At 36.2% G+C, this 27,444-nt stretch overlaps 1 protein-coding gene across 2 annotated transcripts in view; it reads right to left on the bottom strand.

Moving 5' to 3' along the window:
• RAB6A (RAB6A, member RAS oncogene family) overlaps positions 1-27,444 on the bottom strand; it is a 69,382-nt gene that overhangs the window by 28,446 nt on the left and 13,492 nt on the right. Inside the window, exons 2-5 of one of the 2 annotated variants that reach the window (XM_045555503.1) lie at positions 19,992-20,050; positions 10,713-10,766; positions 9,401-9,506; positions 7,311-7,422 (exon numbers count right to left, since the gene is read on the bottom strand). In XM_045555503.1, the coding sequence (XP_045411459.1) occupies positions 7,311-7,422; positions 9,401-9,506; positions 10,713-10,766; positions 19,992-20,050 (331 nt within the window). Of the gene's footprint in view, positions 1-7,310; positions 7,423-9,228; positions 9,335-9,400; positions 9,507-10,712; positions 10,767-19,991; positions 20,051-27,444 lie in introns of both variants that reach the window. The other variant, XM_045555502.1, reaches the window with a different exon arrangement.

Genomic DNA, 27,444 nt, shown 5'->3' with positions numbered 1-27,444 from the left:
CCTAGGCTGGTTTCAAACTCCTGGTCTCAAGCCATCTCCTACCTTGGCCTCCCAAAGTGCTAGGATTACAGGTGTGAGCCACCACACCCAGTATATTTCACATTATTGATCTTATTCTCCCATGTCGAAAATCCCAATTCTCAAAGATACAATCATTAAGCAAATTATTCATTTATTTTATGCAGAATATATACCACAGTTTCAAAATAATACCTGAACACTATCATCAATAACATGTTTCCTGAAAACAGTTAAGATTGCTTGCAGTTGTTTTTATTCTTGGGTATATCTGTATGGATATGCAGTTGGTGTACTATGTTTTTAGGTTACTTTGAATAGTTTCACTGTCATTTTTAAGAACTGCTTTGAATTTTAATTAAATTTTTGTTTTTAATTATATTACACAATTAAAAAGTCAAATCTACAAAACAAGTTATTTTCAAAGATGCCTAGCTTCTGTTTCTGTCACTCCACCATAATTCCTCCTTCTCCCCACTTTCCCCATAGGTAAACATTTTCTTTAAACTTGTATTTCTTTGCTTTTCTGGGGGGGCCCTAATAATTTAATAGCTTTGTAGGTTCCAGCTTCCAGCCCCTCATTTCTGTTGCTCACAGGTTCACTACTCTGGAGGTACTCAGTGCTAGAGGTATTCAGTGCTGGACACAGTGGCAGTCCAGCTGGGGTGGCAGTCCAGAGGGGACCCATTTTGTTTTTAGTAGTATGTCTATACATCTGTTTTTCCCTCTTTCATAAGTCAACTGTTGCATGTTACATACTACTTTACCTTGCTTTTTTTTTACTTAGTCATATGTCCTGAAGATTCACTCTAAAGTAATATATGTATTCCTCATTTCTTTTTTTATACCTGCCTAGCACCCCTTCATGAGGATGTACATAAGCTTTTGTGGGCATTTGTGGTGTTTATTTTATAGTCTTTAAATATTATAATCATTTTTTGGGGACAGAGACTTGCTCTGTCACCCGAGCTAGAGTGTGGTGGCGTCATCGTAGCACACTGCAACCTCAAATTCCTGGGCTCACACAATCCTCCTACTTCAGCCTCCCAAGTAGCTGGGACTACAGGTGTGCACCAGGATGCCCAGCTAATTTTCTTCTATTTTTAGTAGAGACAGGGTCTCACTCTTGCTCAGGCTGGTCTCAAACTCCTGAGGTCAAGCAATCCCATGTCGGGCTCCCAGAGTGCTAGGATTATACAAGCATGAGCCACGGCACCCAGCCTACAGTCTTTAGATATTATAAAAAGTGCTACAGCAAAAAGTCTTATATCTCTTTTTATATTCTTACTGATTTACCTTGGAGAGATTCTTAGAAGTGGGATTTCCAGGTCAAAGGCTATATATAGTACCTGTTTCCGCTGTAGACTTCCCAGCAGAAGATTTTTAACTTGGAATTCTGGCAATCTGAATCTGCGGCAAAAATGTTTCTCAGTGTAGTTTTTAATTTGTATTTCAGTAAGAGCAAGACTGAGCTTCTTTTCAGATAGTTAAGAGCAATATTACTTTCTCCATGAATTGTCCATATTTCTAGATTTTTCTATAGTGCGTCTTTTTTCTTCTCTATTTTTAGAAGCTCTTCATATATTACAGATATTAGCCACCTCTGAAATGATTTACAAATACTGTTTCCTAGTTTGCCTTTTACATTGTTTATGGTATTTTATGTAATCAAATTTATTAACATTTCCCTGATTTTGTATCATAGCATTAGTATTATTAAGTACCAGTATATTCAGTTAGTCCTTATTTTGTTTTTATAATTAAGTCTCTGATCCCTTTGGAATTTGTTCTGATGGAGTGTGAGGACTTAAACCAATTTCATCTTTTCCTATAATCAGTTATCCCAATCAATTTATTACATAGCTCATTTTCTCCACTGATTTGAGGTACTGCCCTTACACTTATTTTCCACACGAAATCGTGTCTGTTTCTAGATTTTATACTTTGTTTCATTTTTCTGTATACTATTCATGCAGCAAGACTATATACTTCTGTTTTTTTAAGAGACAGGGTATCACTCTGTCACCCAGGTTACAGTACAATGCCACAGTCACAGCTCACTGCAGCCTCAAACTACTGGGCTTAAGTGACATGATCCTCCTACCTCAGCCTTCCGAATAGCTAGGACCACAGGTGCACACCACCACACCTAGCTATTTTTTTTTTTTTAATTTTTTTAAAGATGGAGTCTTGCTATATTGCCCAGGCTGGTCTGGAACTCCTGGCCTAAAGCAATCCTCCCACTTTAGTCTCCCAAAGTGTTGGAATTATAGGCATGAACCACCATGCCCAGCTTAAGACCATACTGCTTTAATTATAGAGACTTTATAATATGTTTTAATATCTGAAAGGGTCAGGTACTCAATAGGGCTCTTTTTTTCAAGGTTTTAATGGCTATTCTTGATTCATATAAACATAATTAGTCTAGCTCTAGGAAAAAATAACAACTGATAGCATTTGGTTACTGGTATTTGTTAAATTAGAAAAATTTAGGGAAAACTAGCATTTTTATATAAAGTTTTCCTATCCAAGAACACAATATGTGTTTCTGTATGTTCAAACTACACTGAGTCTTTCCTTAATGATTTATAATTATTTTTGTGTAAGTGTTGAATAGTATATGCTATAGTTATGCCTTGAATTTTTTTTTTTTTGCTATTACAAATGGGGTCATCTTGTTCATTTTATTTCGTAACTTCAGAGGGGAGAGAGGCATTCTATCTCGAACCTACTATAGTCATATTTTTAATCCCACAACTGCAGTGTGACTACTTGTCAATGTTACTAATAACCTCCACATTTCTAAATACAATGGTTAATTCTTAGCCTTCATTTTATTTGACTTTATAGGGCATTTTACATACTTAATCACTTTCTTCTCCTTAAAACATTTACTTTCATTTGGCTTCGAGAATACTGTATCTGCCTGGTTTTCCTCCTACTTTTGTGACCAATTTCTCCTTTCTGTTTATTTTGCTGGTTCTTCTTCATTTTCTCAACTTCCAAATCAGTGGTTCTTAACTAGGGGTGATTTGGGGAGAAAGTTTGGTTGTCACAACCTGGTATGTATGTACTACTGGTATCTACTGGGTGGAAGCCAAGGATGTTGCTAAACATACTACAGGCAGAGGGCATTCCCCCACAAGAAAGAATTATCTAGCCCAAAATGTCAGTATTGCAGAGGTTGAGACATTCCGTTTTAAATAAGGGATGCTCTAAAATGTACTCCTTAGTCCTCCAGCTGCAATCACTCCCCTGGTGATCCCACACAGTCTCATGGTTTTTAATACCATCTATATGCTGATGACTCCTAAATTTATTTATCTAGCTTGGACTGTTCCTCCGAACCCTATTCATATATCCAACTGTCCACCTGACATCTCCACTTAGATATCTAATGGCCACACTAAATTTAACATGACCAAAATTGAAGTCATGATATTCTCTCCCAAATCAGCTCTTTATACAGTCTCTCTCATCTCAGTTAATAATAATTACTTAGGTCAAAAATCTAGGTATCATCCTCAACTACTCCTTCTCACACACCCCACATTCCACCTATCAGCCTGTATTTCATCCATTACTTAAGTATATTCCGAAAGCTCGATCTTCAAAATATATTGGAATTAACCACTTATGATCAAATAAGCTACCATTGTCCTAGTCCAAGTCATCACCATCTCTTGGATTGCAGCCTGGATTCGCCTCCTCAATGGTTTGATCACTTCTACCTCACCACTTTATTTTCAATGGAGCAAACAGTGATCCATGAAGTTACTCTTCTATTCAAACCCTCTAATTTCATTAAGAAAAAGCGCTAACTTTACTCTACATGATCTGGTCTTCATTATTATTTTTTAATTGCCTGCTACTCATTTCATCACCCTCCTTACCCAGCTACAGGCCTCCTTGCTGCTCCTTAAATAAACTAAGTGTAATCCTGACTCAGAGATTTTGCATTTTATAAGTCCTTTGCCTAGAACCTCATCCCCTTCAAGGCAGTGATATAGTTAACTTCCCCTACAGTTAACTCCTTACTTCCTTAGCGTCTTTATTCAAAAGTCAACAGTCACTTCTCAATGAGGTCTTCCATGCCAATCTATATAAAATTTCAAACGCACCATTAACATTTCACATCCTTTCCCTGCTCTATTTTTTCCCTGGAGCATGTATCACTATCTAACATACTATGTATTTTACTAACTTATTAACTGTCTGGATCACTCTCTGGAATAAAAGTTCCTAGAATATTTGTCATTTTTAATCTCTGTGCTAGAGCAGCAGCATCTGGAACATAAGTGACAATAAATATTTCTTGAATGATCACTAGTCTGTAAACCTTACATGTGAATGATTCCAAACAGAAATCCTTCCTGGTTTTAGAATCCTGAGCATTTCACTAGGATAACTACAAGTCATCTTAATAAAATGGTTAAAGCAGTGGTCCCAACTGTGGTTTGACTGTGTTACGCTCACCTAGGCAGGTTCTTTAAAATACAGATTCAAGAGCCCCACTCCAGACTCACTGAATCACAGTTTCTAGAGGAAGGATCAAAACCCCCTAAATTTAAAGAGTTAACCATGATCCTTTAGAGTCAGAGTCTTACAAGAGAGAGTGTAATAAGCTACATTTACCAACTAATTTTCAGACCATGACATTTGGGAATTACTGGGCTACAGGGGACACAATGAGTACTGAGCATCAAGGAACTCATATCGAGACACTGAAAGAGATACACTCTGGACTTTCCTCCAACTCTTTAAAAAAAAGTATTCATTCTCTAAGAAAGTGACAAAAACATTTAACTTCGAATTTTTTTTGGTTTTTATTAAAACATTTTTCCGATCACAAAAGTAATCATTTTTAAAAGACCAATTAATAATAAAATCCTCCATAATCCCACTCCTTTCCCAACCACACAGTTAAATTTCATGTATTCTTATCCAGATTTATTCTAAGCGAATAAATATATCTTTTCTTAACAGAAAAGATAAAGATATGCTATACACACTGATCAAGTGCTTTCCTAAGCTTCATGTGTTAGACTTATGTTAGATATCAATAAATTCCTTTTTTTTTTTTTGAGACAAGATCTCACTCCATTGCCCAGGCTAGAGTGCATCATAGCTCACTGTAACCTCAAATTCCTGGGCTCAAGCAATCCTCCTGCCTCAGCCTCCCATGTAGCTGGCACTACATGTTTGTGCCACCATGCCCAGCTAAGTTTTATATTTTTTGTAGAGCTGGGATCTTGTTATGTTGCTTAGGCTGGTCTCAAACTCCTGGCCGTAAGCAATCCTCCTGCCTCAGTCTCCCAAAGTGCTAGGATTACAGGCATGAGCTACAGTGTCCAGCCTCATTCTTTTTAATGGCTATAATTCACATTTAAAATACTATTTATATATCCAATCTGCTACTGATGGACATTTAGACTGATTTCAATTTTTCAGTATTACAAAAATAATGTTGTTAGTAACATTCTTATATGGTCATCTTTTCATGTTTCTGTGGGGTTACCTGTGGGATACTGAAGGTCAATTTGGGTGAATAAGTATTTTAAATTCTGATATTCTGAAATTATTCTCTCCTAAAATTGTATACTGATACATTTTCAGTGTATGATAGTTCTTCTTTATTCAAACTGTTGACAATACTGTGTATTATTAATCTTCTGAACATGATCAATTTAATAGGTGAATATGATTTTTATATTTATCTATTCAAATTTACCAATCTTTCCATATATGGATTCAGGAATTCATATCATGCTTATAAAAGGCTTCTCAGGGCCGGGCGCGGTGGCTCACGCCTGTAATCCTAGCACTCTGGGAGACCAAGGCGGGTGGATCGCTCGAGGTCAGGAGTTCGAGACTAGCCTGAGCAAGAGCGAGACCCCGTCTCTACCAAAAATAGAAAGAAATTATCTGGCCAACTAAAAATATATATAGAAAAAATGAGCCGGGCATGGTGGCGCATGCCTGTAGTCCCAGCTACTCAGGAGGCTGAGGCAGTAGGATCGCTTAAGCCCAGGAGTTTGAGGTTGCTGTGAGCTACGCTGACGCCACGGCACTCACTCTAGCCAGGCAACAGAGAGAGATTCTGTCTCAAAAAAAAAAAAAAAAAAAAAAAAAAGGCTTCTCACTACCAAAATATTTTCTTTTAATGCTTTTTAAAAATACATTTAATTCTTTTACTCATTTGAAAATCATTTTAGTAGACTGAACAAGCTCTAATTCTTTTAAATGTGAACAGTTGAGAGGTTACAGTCTGGCAAAAATTACCAAGAAAGATGTTAATTCCAAAGGAACTAACAAATATTACCATAACAAAAAATTATTATAAATATAATTTAAGTAAGTTTCTAGCATCTGTGCACTCAACTGAAATATTAAGCAATAAAAGAACAGATGCTCATAAGCATCCACCTCAGATGACTCTGGCTGTAAAGGGAAACAATTCAGACATACAATTTTTCTGTTTAGAAATGAAGATACCTATGAACTCTCTAACTGACGTGCCGTGGGCAGATATGGAGGCTTAATATCTCCAAAAGTCTTTGAACACTGGATTTCTTTGTAACATTTTAATTAATATTACAAGTTCATTACCTGAATTTCAATAGCCAACTCATGAATAAACAAATAATAAACAGTAAAAGCTCCTTCTAGTAAGTAGTATGGTCAAGACTATTTAAAGCACAAAGAATATGCAATAGATTGCTTAAGAATGCTGAAAGCAGATATTCAAGCAATGGGTTCTACAGTGAATGTTAATACATTTTGCATCCTGTGACTTGAATATGGCTTTGCTCATTTGACTAAGGTACCACAATCAAGCTATTCAGTTCAACTACACAGTCTGGCTCAACCATACAATTAAAACAAAAAAGCTACACTACTGAATTATAATGAATGTTTATAAGACTGCGAAGAGTATGCATTTAATCATTATGAATAATTTTTAAAGATAAGATTTGTTTTCTAAAACAGTTTCCTCTTTAACTAAACACTACGAATGCTTATGGGACCTAAAAAATGCAAAGTATTTACCAGCTTCATATGCAAACAATTTTGCTCGAGAGTTTACATATGGGCTTACAAAAAAAAAAACTCATTTTCCCTAAAGGACTGGGTTTAATGTTTACATTTGTATTTCAGGTTCCCACACTAAAGAAAAGGGGAGTATAAACTTAAGGATTAAGCATGTCTCCTTTCAAAATAATTTTTCAGTGAACAAAAATAACAGGCTACTTAACAAAGAAAGCAAACACACACATGAAATCCCTCCATACCTCTTGTCAGCAAGATCTGTTTTATTTCCTACTAGCATGATGATAACATCACTTCCTCTTTCTGTTCTGACATCGTCAATCCATTTTGTAGTTTGCTGGAATGAGTTAACATCTGGTATAGGAGGGTGGACAGAGAGATTAGTGTTACTGAAAAATGCCTCCCCAGGTGATGGACACCCCCCTCCAAAAAAGCCCAGGAAATTGGAAGGGTATTGGCACATTAGTACCCACTTTTAATGTGCCTGCAACATAACTCCATTTTATCTGATTACAACTGTCAGCAATCTAAACAAATCACAAGAACAAAATCTTCAAGGTTCCTTTTAGAGTAGTTTAAAAAATTTTTGGACATGACCAAATGAATGCAATGTACTATATAATTGAAAAAAAACTTTTTGAAATGTAAGGACAGCTATGGCAGATAATATGGTGTCACATTGCCACAATGCTTTTTTGATCACTTACACATACCAAACATGACAAAGAAAGCATTTCCAAAAGTATGTCAGCCAGTAAGTCCCAACACATCCAGAAAATTTGTAAAGCCTTTCAACAGCTTTCAACACCACTCTGTTTGCACTGCTTACTCAGTTTGTGATCACTTTAACCTAAAGTTTCTTAGTTTAATGCACCAGAATCACTTGTAACAAACTTTATCTTTTCTAGTGTTGGATTCTAAGTAGAGTACTTTCAACACTTTTTCAATAGCTAAAGAAGATGTACTAATGTACTAATATTTTAACCATATTTGTGGAATTTTTAAAGAAAACTACACCAAGTTTCACTTGCTTTGGTTAAAGCAAACACAAACATTTTAAAGCTATAAAACCTGTCAATGCACAATAATGAACATACATTTTTTTTAAACAAGTAGCAACCCAAAGTAAAGCTGCAAGGGAAGAAAGACTGCATATAGCACCTATCCAAAAAAAAAAAAAGTCCTTGAGTGCAATCTTCTAATTTTGCCAGAGCAATTACTGTTTATTAGATATGACCTCTGATTGAGCAGATATGCAAAAATGTATAGTACAGTATTACTAACTCAAATTAATTTTCTTTATCTATCTGTATAAGATTTTTTTAAAAGTCCAAGATGCTGTATAACCCTGGTTTTCCTATAAGTTATGGACCACTATATAGAATAATGTTTAATATTGCCTAACATATGTCATAAACCAATTTACAAAGAATTTCAATCAGAGAGCATTTTCCTGTCAGTCACCAATGCTCCACGGAAATTCACAGTCACTTTAAAGGCCAAAGGCATTATTTAGTCTTTGGGGAAAGGAAGAAGATTACTACTTGTTTTCCAATTAAAATTTTTTTCTTGGAGAGAAATTAAAGTGTAATTTGTTAGTATCAAAGTAAATAAGTCATCACAGAATCTAGATATGATTCAAATAAAAATGATTAATAGAAAACTACACATGATGTTTTCTCTGTCTTCCTCTATAGCAAGAGAACGGCTGGAAGGGGAAAGCAGAGAAAAGCTGGCTAGGAGCTTTTAAATAGCCTCAACAGAAGCCTTGGAGGAACTGGAAAACTTGGCAAGAGGCTTAAATGCAGATTATTTTATTTTAGAGAAATATAAGAGCAAATTAAATGAAATGAGATATTCCTCCAACTATAATCACGGTATGGCTTAAGGGTAACAGGATGCTAAGAAGCCTTGAAGAGGACTTATAATTGGAACCTAAAGAAAATTTCTTGGGTGAAAAACCTGGCACAGTAGAAATAAAGCGTATTGGTACTAATACCAAAGCAAATATTTTTGACCTGGCTGGTATGTGATAAGATTTGGTATGAAAAGACTTATTTTTACATGCCAATAAGGAAAACAAGCACAAGACAAGAACATGCATGCAGCTAAGCTAAAGGTTGAAAGAAGATTAGAAATGCATAATTCCCCCCCACTCACTTGTGATATCATAAACAACAACTGCCACAGTGGAGTCACGAATGTAGCTAGGAATCAAGCTCCTGAATCGCTCTTGACCTGCTGTGTCCCATAATTGCAATCGTACCTAACAACAAAATCAGTCAAACAAGCAAGAAAAATAAGAAAGGTCAACCCGTTGCAATATACCTACTTGTGATATCGTAAACTACTACGGCTGCAGCAGAATCACGGATGTAACTGGGAATGAGGCTACGGAAACGTTCCTGACCCGCAGTATCCCACAGCTGCAGCCTGATCTGTGGGATGGGAAAAAATAAATAAAAAAAAAAAAAAAACCAAACTAATACTAAAAAGAAAAAAAGAAATAATGTTTTTTAAAGGGGGAAGGTGGGAAGGAAGTAGAAAGGAGACTCATGCAAGAGGTTGCAGGAAAGTGAAGAATGCAAATAACACCCCTTTTATAAAAGGGAGTAATATTAAAAATTTGGTTGCTCTGAAAGTACAACTCAAAAATACCACTGGGAAAGATTTCACAGAATCAGATATATGGCTTCCCTTTTTCCCTCCCTAAATAAAATCTTTTTTAAATCCCTATGCCTTCTAGATGGCAAAAAGTAGACCGTTGATGCTCAAATATTGCGCGTAAAAGATAAAAACTATGGTAAATGTCAATGATTAGCCCAGACTATCAGAGTAAAGGAATTAATGTTTCGTTGAAAGACTCTCTGAAACTAAAATGTGTCTCTTTCCAACTGGGTATAGAACACTTTGAAATTGGGACTTTAACTACTGTACTTATGTTTCTCCCATACATTTCTCCCCAGAACATTGTATTGTACTTAAGGTAAGAAAAAAGGAGGAATTTTTTTGTAACCCTACATCAAAATTTCCTTACTTTCTCACATCTACATTACAGGAAGAAAAGCCTGAAAATAAACATCAAGTTCCCCTACCATTATAAAGCAGTCTCCAAGCTTTCAAATTTTAAGAATGGCTATATATTAAAACTAAAGAGAATATCCAAAAGAAGAAACTCACACACTTATAAGAAATAGCATTGGAGAGAAAATAATGTTTTTTGGGTACAAATCCTGAAATGTTGCATTTAAGATATTCACTGTTTAGGTGACAAGAATGTCTTCAACGGGTAGTGGGCTAGAACATAGAATTTACATTGTATTTAAAGGGACTATTTCAAAGGATGGAAGACAAGAACCCAAAAGATACATACACATAACTCTGCCTCAAGAGCAGCACTCAAAAGGTCTTTTGCAGCTCTAATTTCTCATGAAAATTCTCTTTTAATTCTCCATTAAAGTTATTTCTTCTTCTTTTTCCAAATCAAGATGAGTGCTAGGTAGTACTCACTCTGTAATGAGTTTTTCTCAAGGTCTGTATTTGCTAAGTATTTCTAATGGTGACAATCATTGATTATAGCTTTCGTCACAGTTTTCTAAAACTTGTTGTGTTGCAGAAAATTGCACACTGAAAACATTACTCACTGTTCGATCCTCCAAGTACATTGTTTTTGATAAAAAGTCAATGCCAATTGTTGCCTGTAAAATAAAACAAAACAAAGTTAACAAATAATAGCAGTTTAATGTTGGCCAGGAGTTCAGGATTCAAATGGGATTTATAATTGTGGAAGAAATAATGAATAAACACAACAACACAACATAGCGAATTAAGAACAAAATTTTTCGGGGAAAACGACTTCTATGTATTGCGTACCTGCTTCATGTCAGAGATTGTTTTAAGCCTTTTACATTATCACCTTTTTTTTAAAAAATTAGCCCACGGGTGCTAGTTAATACATGATCATCTTTAATCCTTGTACATTCTGGCAAGGTAGGCTTATTCTCATCCCTATTTTTTTCAATTTATACATAACAAGATAATGGGAAGTTTAGTTTAAATATTTGCACTTGAATATGCAAAAATTTGTATTTGGACTTTGTTTTGAATATCTGAATGCTCCCCACTCAGAATGGTGCTTATTTGTCCCAACAGCAGTTTTATAAAATATTGCTGATGTAAATTGCTATTCTGCCTGACTTCCTACACAGTGATTTGTCAACTGTCCTAATGCCACAGACAGCCAGAGACCCACAAACATCATGATTTTCCAAAAGGGACATAATTTTTTTCCAAAATAAAAGGAAAGTAATTAGGTAAGGAAAACAAGTTTTCCTCTTTGCCAAGCAAAGACATCAGCTTCCTTATGTGGTTCAAACATGTAAAGTTCTGTTGCCTAGCTGCTGCTTTCCCTAGTCCGAGAAAATGATGAAATCATAAGAGAGTTGAAAAGGGGCAAAGTCTAGAAAAAAGGTAAACACGTTAAAGAAGAGTCCAAAATTAAATATGAGAGCTAATAAAAAAAATGGAAGAAAGACAAAGGACACCAGAAGAGGAAGTTGATGCAGATTCTATTTTAGAAGGTTAATCTTTCCATTAATATGTTTATGTATCTGTGTATACACACACACACACACACTTTTCCCCTGAATATCTTTGTGCTATATTCCTTAAAACAGAAACTCAGTAGAGTCTATGCATTTTAAAAGTGAGTCATTAAAAATTAAAAAAATATTAAAAAACAAGAAATTAAACACTGGATCAGAAAAGTGGTCTGTCCCATTGCAGATTTTACGTCTATTGGCAGTAAACTAGAATTTTGTGTAAAACAATCTACATCTTTAACTTATAGAGGTTAAGAGTGCACTCAATCACCACCATCTTTTTGGACAAGTTCATTATGTGCCTAAAACTCACGGTTTTATCTATGCCACCTTGCACTTATGTTTATTGATTTGCAAAATTAACAAATAAGAAATCCTCTAAATTCAAAGTAATCTCAAAAGTTACTCTGAGTAACATTACCTTGCTCAAATAAAAGGATGAATTTACTCTGTGGAAATCTTTTTTAAGCTTTTTATTAAGTTGAACCACATAAAATTGCCAATATTCTATCATTTTTGAATTACAAAAATGGTAACAATATAGTTCAAACTGATATTCTTGAAACTGTTAGAAAATATGTAGGTTTATATTAGAAAACAAAAAAGAACTGAAGAATAAGAGCAACTTAAGGGAATCACTTCCAGACTCTAGCTAAAAAGAACAGCTTCCCAGGTAATAATTTTTTCACTTGACTTTGAAATAATGCCTAAAATTTGGCCAATTAAGGATTCTTCCAACCAGTTTCCTCTATTTCAAATGAAATTAATTCAGTGCAAATGAATTATATACAGAATATATGAATTATGAATCATACAAAATTTATTTTTTGTGAAATAAAACTTCACTTAACTGTTTCAGATTACACCTGGCTCACATAAGTTCAATAATAAATTTCTAGCAATCAGACTATCACTCTTTATTCATTTCAGAAGTCTTTCTGTTGTGTTTGTGTGGTATGTGGCAGTAGGAAACCTTCAAATGATTAATTAAAGAACTCACCTGACAACTAAGTTGGCAGCTAACCACAAAGGGTCAATTCTTCACATTCAAAAATAATGCTTGATGTTCTGTACTTTCAAACCAATTTTCTCAAGTAAGGACAACGGATATTCCTGTAGATCAATCTTTGGATCTAGGACTGTACCTAATCCTTATAAACAGCTGTAACTCCTACTATTACTATTAATTAGCTTCTCCTATTAGTGACAAAGTACAATGATAATTTGACTTCATTAGCAACAACTTCCCCCCTAAGGAATCAAAATCTTACCTTCTCTATCAAATTCCATATAACTTCACACCCCATCAACATCATCATTGCCCTAACAGTCTGCACAGAAGCTATAGTCTCAGCGCACAAAGAAATAGCAGTGGCACTTTCAGGTTTGCCTGAAAGGTATCCTTACTTTCCCAGAGAACTTGGGTGTAACAGAGTCCTTTAAAAACACCCAGAGAATTCCAGATATAGTCTCTAGCTCATAATTCTTTAGCCTAAGTCTCCCTAGTTCAGATTTTTTATACTATAGTCTTTGGCTTTACTCTCAAAGATAGGAGCTTATGCCCTCAGGAATTCTCCACATCTGGCTCTGTAACCTCAAAACCTTTTTTAGTCACTGAGACTGGTATTTGTGGCTTCTCTGCTGAGGAGAAAGAGAGGCATTGCTCAGACTCAAAATACTATACACAACAGAAGGTCATCTGGTTGAAGCCTATAAACTGTGGAATTGCAGAGACCTAAAAACTAGGGCTACCTGATCTAAAAGGGGTCCAAAAGAAACTGAAGCATTCTTCCTGACTGAACAATTTTTCATTTCTAAACTTGCTCTTTTTACAAAGTCTTAAGAGGTAGTTAAACCAGTTCTGAAATATTCAAAAGAATAAAACATACATAGCATGTATTCATTAGCTTTTTATCTTTTATTATGAAGTGACTTTTCTTCAATGTCAGATTTATGTTTTAGTTATCTCTGTTTAGCTATCATCTTTACAGTTCTTAAATAAACAAGGTCCACAAACTGCATTTAGCTGTTTTTCTCATAAGAATCTTTTAACTGTAAACTATATCTACTGCCTCTGGTTTTTTTTTTTTTTCCATTTGATTGACTTGAAGACATGGGTCAGTTTTCTGGTGGAGTGATCCATATTATAAAATTGCCTTCTTACTTCCTTATGATGTCTATTTGTTCTTCTATCCTCTGTATTTCTTGGAAACTAGGGATAGACCTTGTCTCTATAAGAAATAGAAAAATTTAACCAGTTGTGATGTGTGCCTACAGTCCCAGCTACTTAGGAAATAGAGCTAGGAGGATCACTGGAGCCCAGCAGTTTGAGGCTATAGTGAGCTACGGTAACACCACTGCACTCCAGCCCAGGCAACAGAGCCAGGCCTTGTCTCAAAAAAAAAAACAAAAAACAAAACCAAAACAGCCTGAGCAAGAGTGAGACCCCGTCTCTACTACAAAAATAGAAAGAAATTAGCTGGACAACTAAAAATATATATAAAAAATTAGCCGGGCATGGTGGCACATGCCTGTAGTCCCAGCTACTTGGGAGGCTGAAGTAGGAGGATTGCTTGAGCCCAGGAGTTTCAGGTTGCTGTGAGCTAGGCTGACACCACAGCACTCTAGCCTGGGCAACAGAGTGAGACTCTGTCTCAAAAAATAAAAAAAAAAGAAAAGAAAAGAAAAAAAGCTTTGTAAGATTCAGGTTCAATATATTCTAGGTTTGTAGGTGGTGCTGGGTATTTGATATTATATCACATTAATAGGTGCACAATATCACTGTTAGTGTGGCTAACATCTATCAACGAGTTTGGCTGGTTACAGTGTGATTTTTCCATTGTAAAGTTGTGTTTTTCACTCATGACCAACAAATAATCTGTGGGATGATGGGTTGGGATCCTGCAAATACCAATTTCCCTTTAACTTTTTTCACCTGATGGGCTTAACATTCATAGATAATAACTACCGTAATCAATTATTTCATTAGGGTGGCAAAATGGTAATTTTCTTATTCTGTCATTCCTGCTACATTTACTAGATGGAATTCTTCCATACAGATAGAATTTAAGAAGCAGAGCTATTCGGTTACCCTGAAGTACAGCTTGTATGGAAAAAGGCAGGATAGATACTTTTTTCCTTTTAATTCCCATTTCAGAGTAAAGGACTGACGCACTAGCTATCACCAATAGTGAAAATGATAATCTCCTTTGTGGCTTTCTCTTTTTGAGGATTTTTCAGAATTCATGGATTATTTTCCTTTTCTTAAAGGAGTTTTCTTAAACACAAAAGTTCTTAATTTTGATAAAGTTCAATTTAACATTTCTTCTTTTATGAACCATTCTTTTGGTGTCATATGAAAGAATTTTTTTCCTAACTGAAGATCATGAAGATTTTTTCGTAAAAACATTTCTTCTAAAATTTCATGGTTTTAGCTCTAATGGGATTATGATCCATTTTGAAGTAATTTTAATATATGCTATGAGCCAAGGGGCCTAAATTAATTTTTTCACTGTGGATATGTAATTGTTATAGCACCATTTGTGGAAAGGACTATCTTTTCCTGATTGAATTGCCTTGGTACTTTTGTCAAAATCAATTGCCCAAAAATGCAAGGTTTTGCTTCTTGATTCCCAATTCTGTTCCATTGATTTATATATCTATCCTTATAATTTTTTTTTTTAAAAGACAGCATTCCAGGCTGGAGTGCAGTGGCGCATTCACAGCTTATTGTAACCTCCAACTCCTGGGCTCAAACAAGCCTCCTATCTCAGCCTCCCAAGTAGCTAGGACTACAAGTCATATTCAGGAGGTGTGATCCTTGTTTGGCCTTATTATCAGAGTAACACTGGCCTCACAGAATGAGCTGGGATGTGTACCTTTCTCTCTATATTGGAAATGTTTGTGGAAGACTGGCTCTCTGGGTAAGTCAGCAAAGGTATTCTAACTCCTTTCATCTTTTATTTTCTGAATTTGCAAGTTCTCACAATCGATCAGAGATGAGTACACAGCTAAGGTTTTCTCTTTAACTTGAGCAGGTGCAAAGCCTTAAACATACACACAGCCTTCCAAACCACGAGGGATATAGAAGGGTTCATTAAGACCCACTAGAGCTGTCTCATTCCCTGAACCACCCTATTAAGTTTCTGGCTGGTCTGTGGCTTGCCCCATCCAGGATCACATTCTCAGGCATCTATGATGTTAGACTTCCCTAATTCTTCACCAGTGAGGTCACTATTATACAACAATGCCTGTGGGCATGGGGCTTGTTCCCTCCAAATCAATCCATCCTTGTTCTCCCAGCCTGCCCAGCCCTGGTAGAACTACTGCATCATGGAGCTGAGAAGCAGGTGAAGGAAAATAGTAGCAGTCCCAGGCCAAAGCACCACAGATACTGTTCTCACAAAGGATCAGTTATCTTTCTTGATAATAACTTTTCAACTTCATGTATACCTATTATCAATTCCAGAGTCTCAAAATGGTTGTTTTTGACAATTCTGTCCCAATGTTATCATTTCTTTTTATCATTTGCCTAGTTCCTTACTCTACCACTTAGTATGTCCCACCCCTAATTACATTTATTTTTAGAAATTGCTTCCATTTTTTCTTTTTTCTAAATTTTAAAATATGAAGGGGTGTGGGGTCGTGAGGAGGGGTGCTTAGTTGCCTTGTTTTTGTTGTTGTTGAGACAGAGTCTCACTCCACTGCCCTGGGTAGAGTGCAGTGGTGTCATTGTAGCTCACTGCGACCTCCAACTCCTGGGCTCAAGCGATCCTTCTGCCTCCACCTCCCGAGTAGCTGGGACTACAGGCACGCACCACTTTCTTTTTGGTAGAGACGGGTTCTCACTCTTGCTCAGGCTCAAACTCCTGAGCCCAAGCAATCCTCCCACCTCGGCCTCCCAGAATGCTAGGATTACTGGCATGAGCCATGACACGGCCTGGCCCCATTTTTCCTTGTGTTTTGACTTTCCTTACCATACTGTAAATTTGCTACTTTACCTAAAATTACAATCTGAAATTTAAAAACATGAGGGAGAAATATCAAAATCACATTTCTCAAATACAGATGGTCCCTAACTTATAATGTCTTGACTTATAATATTTCAGCTTTACAATGGTGCAAAAGTAGCATGTATTCAGTAGAAACCGTATTTCACATATCCATTCGACCACTCTTTTTCACTTTCGGTATTCAATATATTACATGAGATATTCAACACTTTGTTATAAAATAGATTTGTGTTGGATGACTTTGCCCAGCTGTAGGCTAATGTAAGCATGTTGAGCACATATAAGGTAGACTAGGCTAAGCTATGAGGTTCGGTAGCTTAGGTCTATCAAATGCATTTTCAGTTTATATTTTCAACCGACTGATGTTTTAATGGGATGTAACTCCACTGTAAGTAGAGAAGCATCTGTATATCTCTTCTCTGCACACCATGTTCGGCCCTCCGTCATACAGCAGTTTGATCTAAATATCATTTGTCTATATGATCAACATATTTTTACATGTCAGTTTCAAAGTACATAGCATTGACTCAATTTTCAAAGATCTAGTATTAGTTTCAGAGTACACAGAAAAAAATTATAGTATGAATGAGATGGGCTCAAAATCTTGAAGTTTTTTTTTTTTTTTTCAATTTTATTTTAAAGAGAGACAGGATTTTGCTTCATTGCCTAGGCTTGAGTGTAGTGGCCTAATCATAGCTTACTGTAACCTTAAATTTCTGGGTTCAATTGATCCTCCCACCTCAGCCTCCTGAATAGCTAGCACTACAGGTGTGCACCACCATGCCCTGTTAAGGTTTCTTATTCTTTTAGAGATGGGGTCTCATTATATTGCCCAGGCTGGTTTTGCTCTTTTGGCTTCAAGTGATCCTCCTGCCTCAGACTCCCAAAATGCTGGAATTACAGGTGTGAGCCACTGAACCCAGCCTGCAGTGGAATTTATAGATGCTTTTTATTACGTTGAAGTTCCCTTCTCTTCCTAGTGTGTGTGCTCTGTGTTTTTATCATGAAAGGCTGCTGGATTTTGTCAAATGCTTTTTATGTGTCTATTGAAATGATCATGTGATTTTGTCCTTTCTTCCATTCACACAATGTATTATATTGATTGCTTTTTGTATGAAGAACCAACTTTGCGATCCTGAAATAAATACCATTTTATTAAATAGTGTGTAATCCTTTTTTACACGGTGCTTGAGTCAGTTTGGTGGTATTTTTTTTGAGGATTTGTGTGTATATTCATTAGGGATATTGGTCTGTAGTTTTCTTTAATGTTGATGTCTTTGTCTAGGTTGGGTATTAGAGTAATACTGACCTCATAAAGTGAGTTATGATGTGTTCTTTTCTATCTTTTAGAAGACTTTATAAAGTGTTAGTGTTCTTTAAATGTTTCATAGAATTGATCAATGAAACAATCTGGTGCTGGGATTTTCTTTGTGGGAAGTTTTCTGATTACTAATTCTATCTTTCTACTTAGTATAGGTAGATTCAGATTTTGTTCTTGAGTTAGTTTCCACAGTTTGTGTCTTTCTTGGGATTTGTCCATTTTATCTAGACTATCTGATTTATTAGCATATAATTGTTCATAATATTCCATTATAATCCTTTCTATTTGTGTATGGTTGGTAGTAATGTCACCTCTTTCACTCCTGATTTTGGTATTTGAGTCTTCCCTCTTTTTTTCTTGATTAGTCTAGCTAAAAGTTAGTAAACTTTGTTCATCTTTTTGGTTTTACTGATTTTCTCCATTGTTTTTCTGTTCTCTCTTTCATGTATGTCTGTTCTAACCTTTATTAGTTTCTGTATTAAGTATGTCTTTTTATTTCCTATATTTTTGATGCTTTGACATCAGAGGCATTGCTGACACTGGAGGGACTGCCCTTCCCCGGGTTTGCCTTTTTCTTAGAGATAGTAAACTCACCTATGAGCACAACTTTCATAAGCAAACCAACCGATCCAAAGCCAATACCCCAGCACCTCCTCTATCACGCTGAGGGACACTATTATACTGCCCTAATCACCTGGGCCATGTATCAGAAAACTAGGAACAGCCCCTCAACCCCAGAAGCACTGAAATTACTCAAACTACCTAATCCTAAACCTGTTTACCCTGTCTTGTGCCTGTTCCTTCCCATGGAAACCACAATAAAGGCTCTTGCCCCCATTTCTCCAACCTTCTGCCTTATGACTGACCCTGGTGCTTCCCCATGTGGCCTCCCATGGCACAGCATAACCCCCTTTTCTTGGGATCTGTGAGTTTTAACAAACTATCTTTTCAATGGCAATCATCCCCTGATCTATTGGCTTCACCATACCCAAACAATAATAAAATCTAAATTTTAAAATGGACTCTTCCTTCTGCTTGCTTTGGGTTTAGTTTGCTTTTTTCTAGTTTCTAAAGATGGAAGGTTAGGTTATTAATTTAATGTCTTTCTTCTTTTCTATATAGCACTGTTTTAGCTGTATCCCATAAGTTGTGATATGCTGTGTTTTCTTTTTCATTCATCTCAAAGTATTTTCTAATATCTCTTGTGATTTCATCTTTGACATTCATTATTAAAGAATGTATTGCTTAATTTCCACATATTTGTGAATTTCCCAAATTTCCTCCTGTTAATGATTTTTAATTTCATTGCTTCATTATTCTTGACTTCAAGTGTCAATCAAAATGTGACAGGATCCAAGACTTGGATAAAATCTCTATAAGAGAATATCTACCATCACTTCTAATTCCATCCCAGATAGTATCAGAGATAATATTTCAGGTCGGGCACGGTGGCTCACGCCTGTAATCCTAGCACTCTGGGAGGCTGAGGCGAGTGGATCGTTTGAGCTCAGGAGTTTGAGACCAGCCTGAATAAGAGCAAGACCTCGTCTCTACTAAAAATAGAAAGAAAATTAGCTGGAACAACTAAAAAATATATATAAAAAATTAGCTGGGCATGGTGGTGCATGCCTGTAGTCCCAGCTACTCGGGAAGCGGAGGCAGAAGGATCACTTGAGCCCAGGAGTTTGAGGTTGCTGTGAGCTAAGCTGACGCCACGGCACTCTAGCCCAGGCAACAGAGTGAGACTCTGTCTCAAAAAAAAAAAATTTTTTTTCAACAGACTTTGGAAGAGAAGACAAAACAAATCAAATGATAAAGTTGAGGAGTGTGGACAAAATCATTTATACTTTGTATTTATATAGCATTTTACAGATTACAGAAAGTGCTTTTACATCCATAACTGCATGTAAATAAGTGAATTTTTAAAAATATGTTGAATATTACTTGTAACACAAAATAGACAACCAATAAATTGGCAAAACAAAATACCTGATAAGTATTGTCGAAACTGTCATACATGAATCTGGTGATCAAAGATGTCTTTCCAACTGAAATAAAAAGAAAAAAAGAGATTTGCTCAGTGAACACATTATATTGGGTTCTCAGGCAATTCTACAGAGAACTACAATTATAATAAATTTTGTAATGGTTCTGACACTAATTTAAAACCATATAGCCCCAAATTTGTCAACATGACTTTCTCTAATAACAGATAACAATCTCTCAAATTAAGAGCACAGGCAAAGAGTATTTATAATAGTTAAGAGTTGCAGAAAATGAAGAGAGAAGACGGAGGAAAATAATTATGTTGACATTCTTAATTTGCAGAAGGCCATGCAGATTATTTATTTGAGTACTAACAAAAAGAACTAATGGAGGCTCACGTCCACTTCATTTAGTGAATCAAAGTACAATCCATAAGAGCTGAAAGACAAAAGAAAGAATCCTAGGACAGGTATCAGGGCTAGAAGAACTAGGCTGCTTAAGAATGAGAAAGAAGTTAACAGGGAAGATGTTTTGAAACTTATCTCAAGATCAAATAGATCTCATCACATTTCTGGCAGAGCAATCTCAAAGGTTCATAATTCTACTTTGCACTGATATTTTTAGGTTAATCCATATGAAAGTGCCACCAGGCAAGAATAGTAGAATGCTGGCAATTCTTGACCAATGAGCACACTCTTCAAGGGCAAAAACCATATCTGATTATTTTTCTATTTCTCCAGTAGCTTGGCACAGAAAAAATAAATACTAAATGAATGCAAGAAATTGTATCAATCAGAAAGGAACTGGGTAAATGAACATCCCTAATGATCCCCAAAATGGAAATACTTTTTGGGAGGATAAAAACCATACGTAGTCATTCTTATTTTAGTATGAATTTAAGTAGCTTTTGATTTCAGCCCAATTTCTAGAGATCAGATTCTGGCTTCTACATTTCCCTTTATTCATATGCCATATGAAAACCTGACGTAAAAAAAAACTGGGCCAAACAGAAGAGCCCCAGAAAATTATCTACCCCCAAATGTCTTATTCTGCAGAGCCTAAAATAGCAGGTTGAAGAGAAGAGCTATAACTAGTTTCCCTAGACACTAATCAAAAGGAACTGATGTTTGGGAAGAAGCCTCTTTATAAAGCAATGAGTTGACCAATGCACTTCTTTACTAGTAAATAGTACATACAGTTTTTATTGTTTTGAAAAATGCCAACTTTTTTTACTTAAAAAAACAAAATGCATGTTGTGAAGTAGGTAGTACAGAAAAGATCAAGAACAACTGAAAATTTCCTGTATCTTACCACCTATATACAATGTAATCAATGTTAAAACTTTGGTGTATGTTTCTCCAAAATATTTTTCACATATAAGAATATGTACTTGGCCGGGCACGGTGGCTCACACATGTAATTCTAGCACTCTGGGAGGCCGAGGAGGGTGGATCATTTGAGCTCAAGAGTTCGAGACCAGCCTGAGCAAGAGCAAGACCTTGTCTCTACTAAAAATAGAAAGAAAATAAGCTGGACAACTAAAAAAATAAATAGAAAAAATTAGCCAGGCATGGTGTCTCATGCCTGTAGTCCCAGCTACTCGGGAGGCTGAGGCAGAAGGATCACTTAAGCCCAGGAGTTTGAGGGTGCTGTGAGCTAAGCTGATGCCACGGCACTCTAGCCGGGCAAAAGAGTGAGACTCTGTCTCAAAAAAAAAAAAAGAATATGTACTCAAAGACAAAACTCTAGAACCATTTACAGTACAGTCAGGAACAATATATAATACATACTAATATTACTTAATACTGAACTCAATCTGTGAAAATTAAATATGAAAATAGGAAGAGAAAAAAGCATTATGCACTTCCCAGAGAGGAAAAAGTTTGGGAAAAAACAAAGGAGTATATAAAATATGTAAGAAATACAAAATAGCGTATTTGTTAAAAATAGTTTTTTATTCAAAGGGTTAAGAATTCAGTATTAAGGCCAGGCGCAGTGGCTCAAGCCTGTAGTCCTGGCACTCTGGGAGGCCGAGGCGGGTGGATTATTTGAGAGCTCAGGAGTTCGAGACCAGCCTGAGCAAGGGCGAGACCCCGTCTCTGCTGAAAATAGAGGGAAGTTATATGGACAGCTAAAAATATATATAGAAAAATTGGCTGGGCATGGTGGTGCATGCCTGTAGTCCCGGCTACTCGGGAGGCTGAGGCAGAAGGATTGCCTGAATCCAGGAGTTTGAGGTTGCTGTGAGCTGGGCTGACGCCATGGCACTCTAGCCCGGGCAACGGAGCAGGACTCTGTCTCAAAAAAAAGAAAAAGAAAAAAAAGAAAAAAAAAAGAATTCAGTATTAAGCATTTTGAATATGATTCTTCAATATGGAGTCCTTATAAATTTATTGTTTTTGTTCACACCAAACCTACTGTAAAATAGTATGCAAACTAGTGATGATTTGCTTAATGTTTGTTTTTCATGCTAAACTACAAGCTCCGTATCTGTCTTGTTTACTCCATATCATCAGAGCTTAACACAATGCTTGGAACAAACTAAGTGAAAAACAAATGTTCACTGAATTGACACCAAACACTTTTCTAAAAGGTAAACAGTATATTATCTAGGGATACTCAAAGTAGACCTTATTTTTAATTAAACAAATGATTTCATTATAAATACTGCTATTATAAAACACAATAAATTTAATAATACACTTATTTTAGAAGATGCCCAATGACAATGACCTCTGTTAAATACAAGGACTACACATTAAGTTTCTACGGATTGTAAGGTCAAGTTTATGGCCTTTGATCTCCATGCAGAACAACACACAAAAAAGGTAAAATTTACCATGTTTTTTATAAAAGTGTCTGCATCACATATTCTAGGTGTTTATGATAACAACTCTACAAGGGAAGAAATTTTATTTCCATTTTTCAAGAACAGGTAAAAAGCTCAGAAGTTTAGTAAACTGCCCAAGTTTAATCAGTTACTTCTCTACAAAAATGTGATTACACTGAATTTTTAACCAAAGATCACGTTCTTCCCAATATACTACTTTCCTATGTTTTACATATTTATTTTACACACACACACACACACACACACACACACACACACACACACACACACACGCGCGCGCGCATTTTTTTTTTACGACAGGATCTTGCTCTGTCTCCCAGGCTGGAGTGCAGTGGCATCATCATAGCTCACTGCAGCTTCAAACTCTTGGTCTAGAGTGTTCCTCCTGCCTCAGCCTCAGCCTCCCAAGTAGCTGGGACCATAGGCATGTGCCACCACACCTGGCTAATTTTTTTCTTTCTTTTTTTTTTTTTTGGTAGAGATGGCGGTCTTCCTCGTGATCAGGCTGGTCTCAAACTCCTGGCCTCAAGCAACCCCCCCGCCTCAGCCTCCCAAAGTGTTACGATTCTAGGCATGAGCCACTGCAGCCAGCATGTTGTATGTATTTCTAAAAGTAGCATGGCCACAATGACATAAGAGCTATGTTGCACCACCTACTCAGTCTTCAGGTTTTGAAGAACCTGAACACAAACCATAAGAAAACAGAAAATGAAAGGGACTATATCCTTTTTTTTTGAGACACAGTCTCACTCTGTTGCCCGGGCTAGAGTGACATGGCATCAGCCTAGCTCACAGTAACCTCAAACTCCTGGGCTCAAGCAATCCTTCTGCCTCAGCCTCCCGAGTAGCTGGGACTACAGGCATGCACCACCATGCCCGGCTAATTTTTTTCTGTATATATTTTTAGTTGTCCAGATAATACATACAAAGTAGTTAATTCCTCCCATAATATACTCTTGAAAGATACCTAGGATTCAAGAAATGTAAGACTATTTGCACAAAAGGAAAATCCTCACCTATTCTACTATCTATCCATATGACAAGTTATGATCTGTTTCATAATTCTTAGTCAGTTTACAGTGGTCAGATAGTACTAAATCAGATCAATTAGATATTCATATTTTCTACCTTTTCCCCACAGAAATAGGCCACTATAAAAGATTAATGTGCAATGATAATAGTAACTTAAATCATATGCTATGATTTTAATAACAAAGCAAATAAAAAAAAACACTATCTGTAGTCACTGTTTCATCATGGTTAACAAAGACAGATAAGAAAAGTACCTAGGGATCACAGCAGAAAAGCTCAGCTGCAAGCAAATCTCATTGCAATATTATATTGCAAAGGACCTCTCACCTAGATGATGCAATTCTATAGCAAAACAGAAAATCAATTAAACCAAGCTAATGCTACTTCAATGTAGCTCACCTAGTCAATAACACCAAAATTTAAAAATCTAGTAGTCTTTCTCTAAAAGACGTAAATTGAATAGATTGTTTTTCCTTAAACGCCCCCCTACAAAAAACCAAAAACCTACAACTATACTTAACAATCACATTTGAAAATGCAGAGGATCAGGCCAGGCGCGGTGGCTCACGCCTGTAATACTAGCACTCTGGGAGAGGTGGGTGGATCCTTTGAGTTCAGGAATTCGAGACCAGCCTGAGCAAAAGCGAGACCTTGTCTCTACTAAAAAAAAAAAAAATAGAAAGAAATTAGCTGGACAACTAAAAATATATAGAAAAAATTAGCCGCACATGGTGGTGCATGCCTGTAGTTCCAGCTACTCGGGAGGCTGAGGCAGTAGGATTGCTTGAGCCCAGGAGTTTGAGGTAGCTGTGAGCTAGGCTGATGCCATGGCACTCTAGCCTGGGCAACAGAGTGAGACTCTGTCTCAAAAAAAAAAAAAAAAGTAAACAAATGTTATAATGCTTGGATGGCTACTATTTATGTTTCACTTCATTCTAAAACTACTAAATGCTAGGGAGGTAAGGAGGTTGGAGAATAAGAATGTAAAAGCAAATATGTGTAAGGCCCTGACCTAAAAGGAGTTTTCAATTCACTGAAGAAAATGAACATGTACACACACAAGAGAAGGAAGTACTGTGGAGTATCCAACCTCCATGCTACCACAGGTATCTTTTCTCAATTTATAAAACATTCAAGGGCTCCCCAGGATCCATAAGATAATGGTAAAAATTCTCTAGCACCTATTCAAGGACCTTTACAATCAAACGCGAGTCTAGCCTCTAGTTTCATCTCCTACCCTTGACAAACATAAACTTTGTCTGTCAATCATGAAAGGCTATTAGTTATTCTCCAAGCATACCATGTACTGTGGAGCCTCTGAGCTCACATAATATAATTTTGTGGAACTTTTCTTTCCTGGTTACATTACGAGCTTATAAATTTGATATTAGATATGGTTCTGCCTGAAGGGAAAAAAACAAAATTATCTTTCAAAATTACATTCAGCCTAAGATTGTGATCTCTACAAGTATTTTAGATGGGAGCAGGGCTTTTATTTTACTTCTACAACAAAGTCAACATACTTTATGTATCATAAGAATAAAAAGAAGAGTCAAAATAATCTGTATCCTCAAAAAAACAGACCAGTGAAAAGTTCAAAATTCGTATTACTGTAAGGCTCACTACTAGCATAAGACTCACTTTACCAGCGTTATTTCATTCAAACACTTAAGTGTAGAAATTTAAAATAAAGCATGGTCCACCTTTTCTTATGTGGAAAAATAAGAAAAATTGGCAACATAATAAGAAACATCTAACACTATCTCAAATTATCTTATTCATGCATTTATTTACTAGTTCACCTCTCCCAATTACAAATGCTAAGATGAGGAACAAGAACTTTATTTGCCTTGTTCATTCATAGCTTTACTCACAGTGTCAGTTCCTGTCGGGCACTGAATGAATTAATTAATCAATGAAAAGAAACTTTACCAAGTAGACATCATTCACTACCTTAGGCAGTTAATATGGTCCAGAGTCTAGCTTACAACAGCAGCCTTGTATTCTTAGAAAAAGGAAAGTGGATACGTCTCATGACAACATACTTATAAAATCAAGCTCAAGAAACTGAGATATAAAATGAGGTCAGCCTGACAACGTGGTGCATGCCTGTAGTCTGAGCTAATTGGGAGGCTGAGGTGGAAGGATCATTAAGCCCAGAAGTCCAAGGCCAGCCTGGGCAACATAGTGAGATCCCCTCTCTTAAAAAAAAAAAAAAAAAAAAAAAGGTCAAATTTACTAATTTACAGTAAGAAATAACTTTTGTAAGAATGAGAATATTCAAATTGATATGACTAGCAAATTTTCTCATTCAAGTTGCATACTTATAGTTTGTATGCTTTTCTATATGTATGTTATATTTTAATAAAAAGCTTCCCTCACCAAAAAAAAAAAAATCTAAATTATTATCATTTGAAACAATAATGTCTGGCTGGGTGTGGTGGCTCACGCCTTTAATCCTAGCACTCTGGGAGGCTGAGGTGGGAGGATAGCTTGAGCTCAGGAGTTCAAGACCAGCCTGAGCAAGAGCAAGATCGACCAGCCTGAGCAAGACCAAGACCGTCTCTACAAAAAAAAAAAAAAACAGACAAACAAAAAAACAGGCAATAATGTCTTGTGGGGTTTTACACACACGCTTGTGCACATAAATACACAATAGTAAGTAAAGTCAGGAGGAGGAGTGATAAGTAGAGTTAAAAAGTTCTAAGGTTCTTGTATTGTCCAGAAAGGTAAAATAATCAACTAACTGTAGACTGTGATAAATCAAGAATGCATGACACGGCTTCTTGGGTAATCACTAAATAAAAGGAAAAAATATAACTTTCCAATTAATAAAGAATATGGAATGATTTTTAAAAGACTATGAATTCAAAGGAGAGAAAAAGAAATATCCAGGACAAAAAGACAGCACATTGGCCGGGCGCGGTGGCTCATGCCTGTAATCCCAGCACTCTGGGAGGTCGAGGTGGGTGGATCGCTCGAGGTCAGGAGTTCGAGACCAGCCTGAGCAAGAGCGAGACCCCGTCTCTACTAAAAAAAAAAATAGGAAGAAATTATCTGGCCAACTAAAATATACATAGAAAAAATTAGCCGGGCATGGTGGTGCATGCCTGTAGTCCCAGCTACTCGGGAGGCTGAGGCAGTAGGATCGCTTAACAGGAGTTTGAGGTTGCTGTGAGCTAGGCTGACGCCACGGCACTCACTCTAGCCAGGGCAACAAAGCGACACTCTGTCTCAAAAAAAAAAAAAAAAAAAAAAAAAAAAAAAGCACATTAACAAGATGAAAGATTTATTTTAAATCCAAATATATATTAAAAGTAAATGTACTAATGTTCCGATTTTTAAAACTTATTATAAAACCGGACAAACATAAAACCTAACTAGATGCTGTTTACTAAGACACATCTGAAACCTAAACACATAAAAAGGCTGAAACTAAAAAGACAGAAGAATATAAATACTGTGAAAACTCTAGCCAAAGGAAAGATGGTATACCTATATTAATATCAAAGTAAAATTAAGGGCAAAAAGTATTACTAAAAATGAAGAGGAACACCTGATGATGATGAAAGG

This window comes from Lemur catta, chromosome 7, assembly GCF_020740605.2.
Source record: "Lemur catta isolate mLemCat1 chromosome 7, mLemCat1.pri, whole genome shotgun sequence".
In the NCBI taxonomy this organism is placed as follows: Eukaryota; Metazoa; Chordata; class Mammalia; order Primates; family Lemuridae; genus Lemur; species Lemur catta.
Note: the sequence above shows the minus strand (reverse complement) of the source record. Positions and strands in the feature narration are given on the sequence as shown.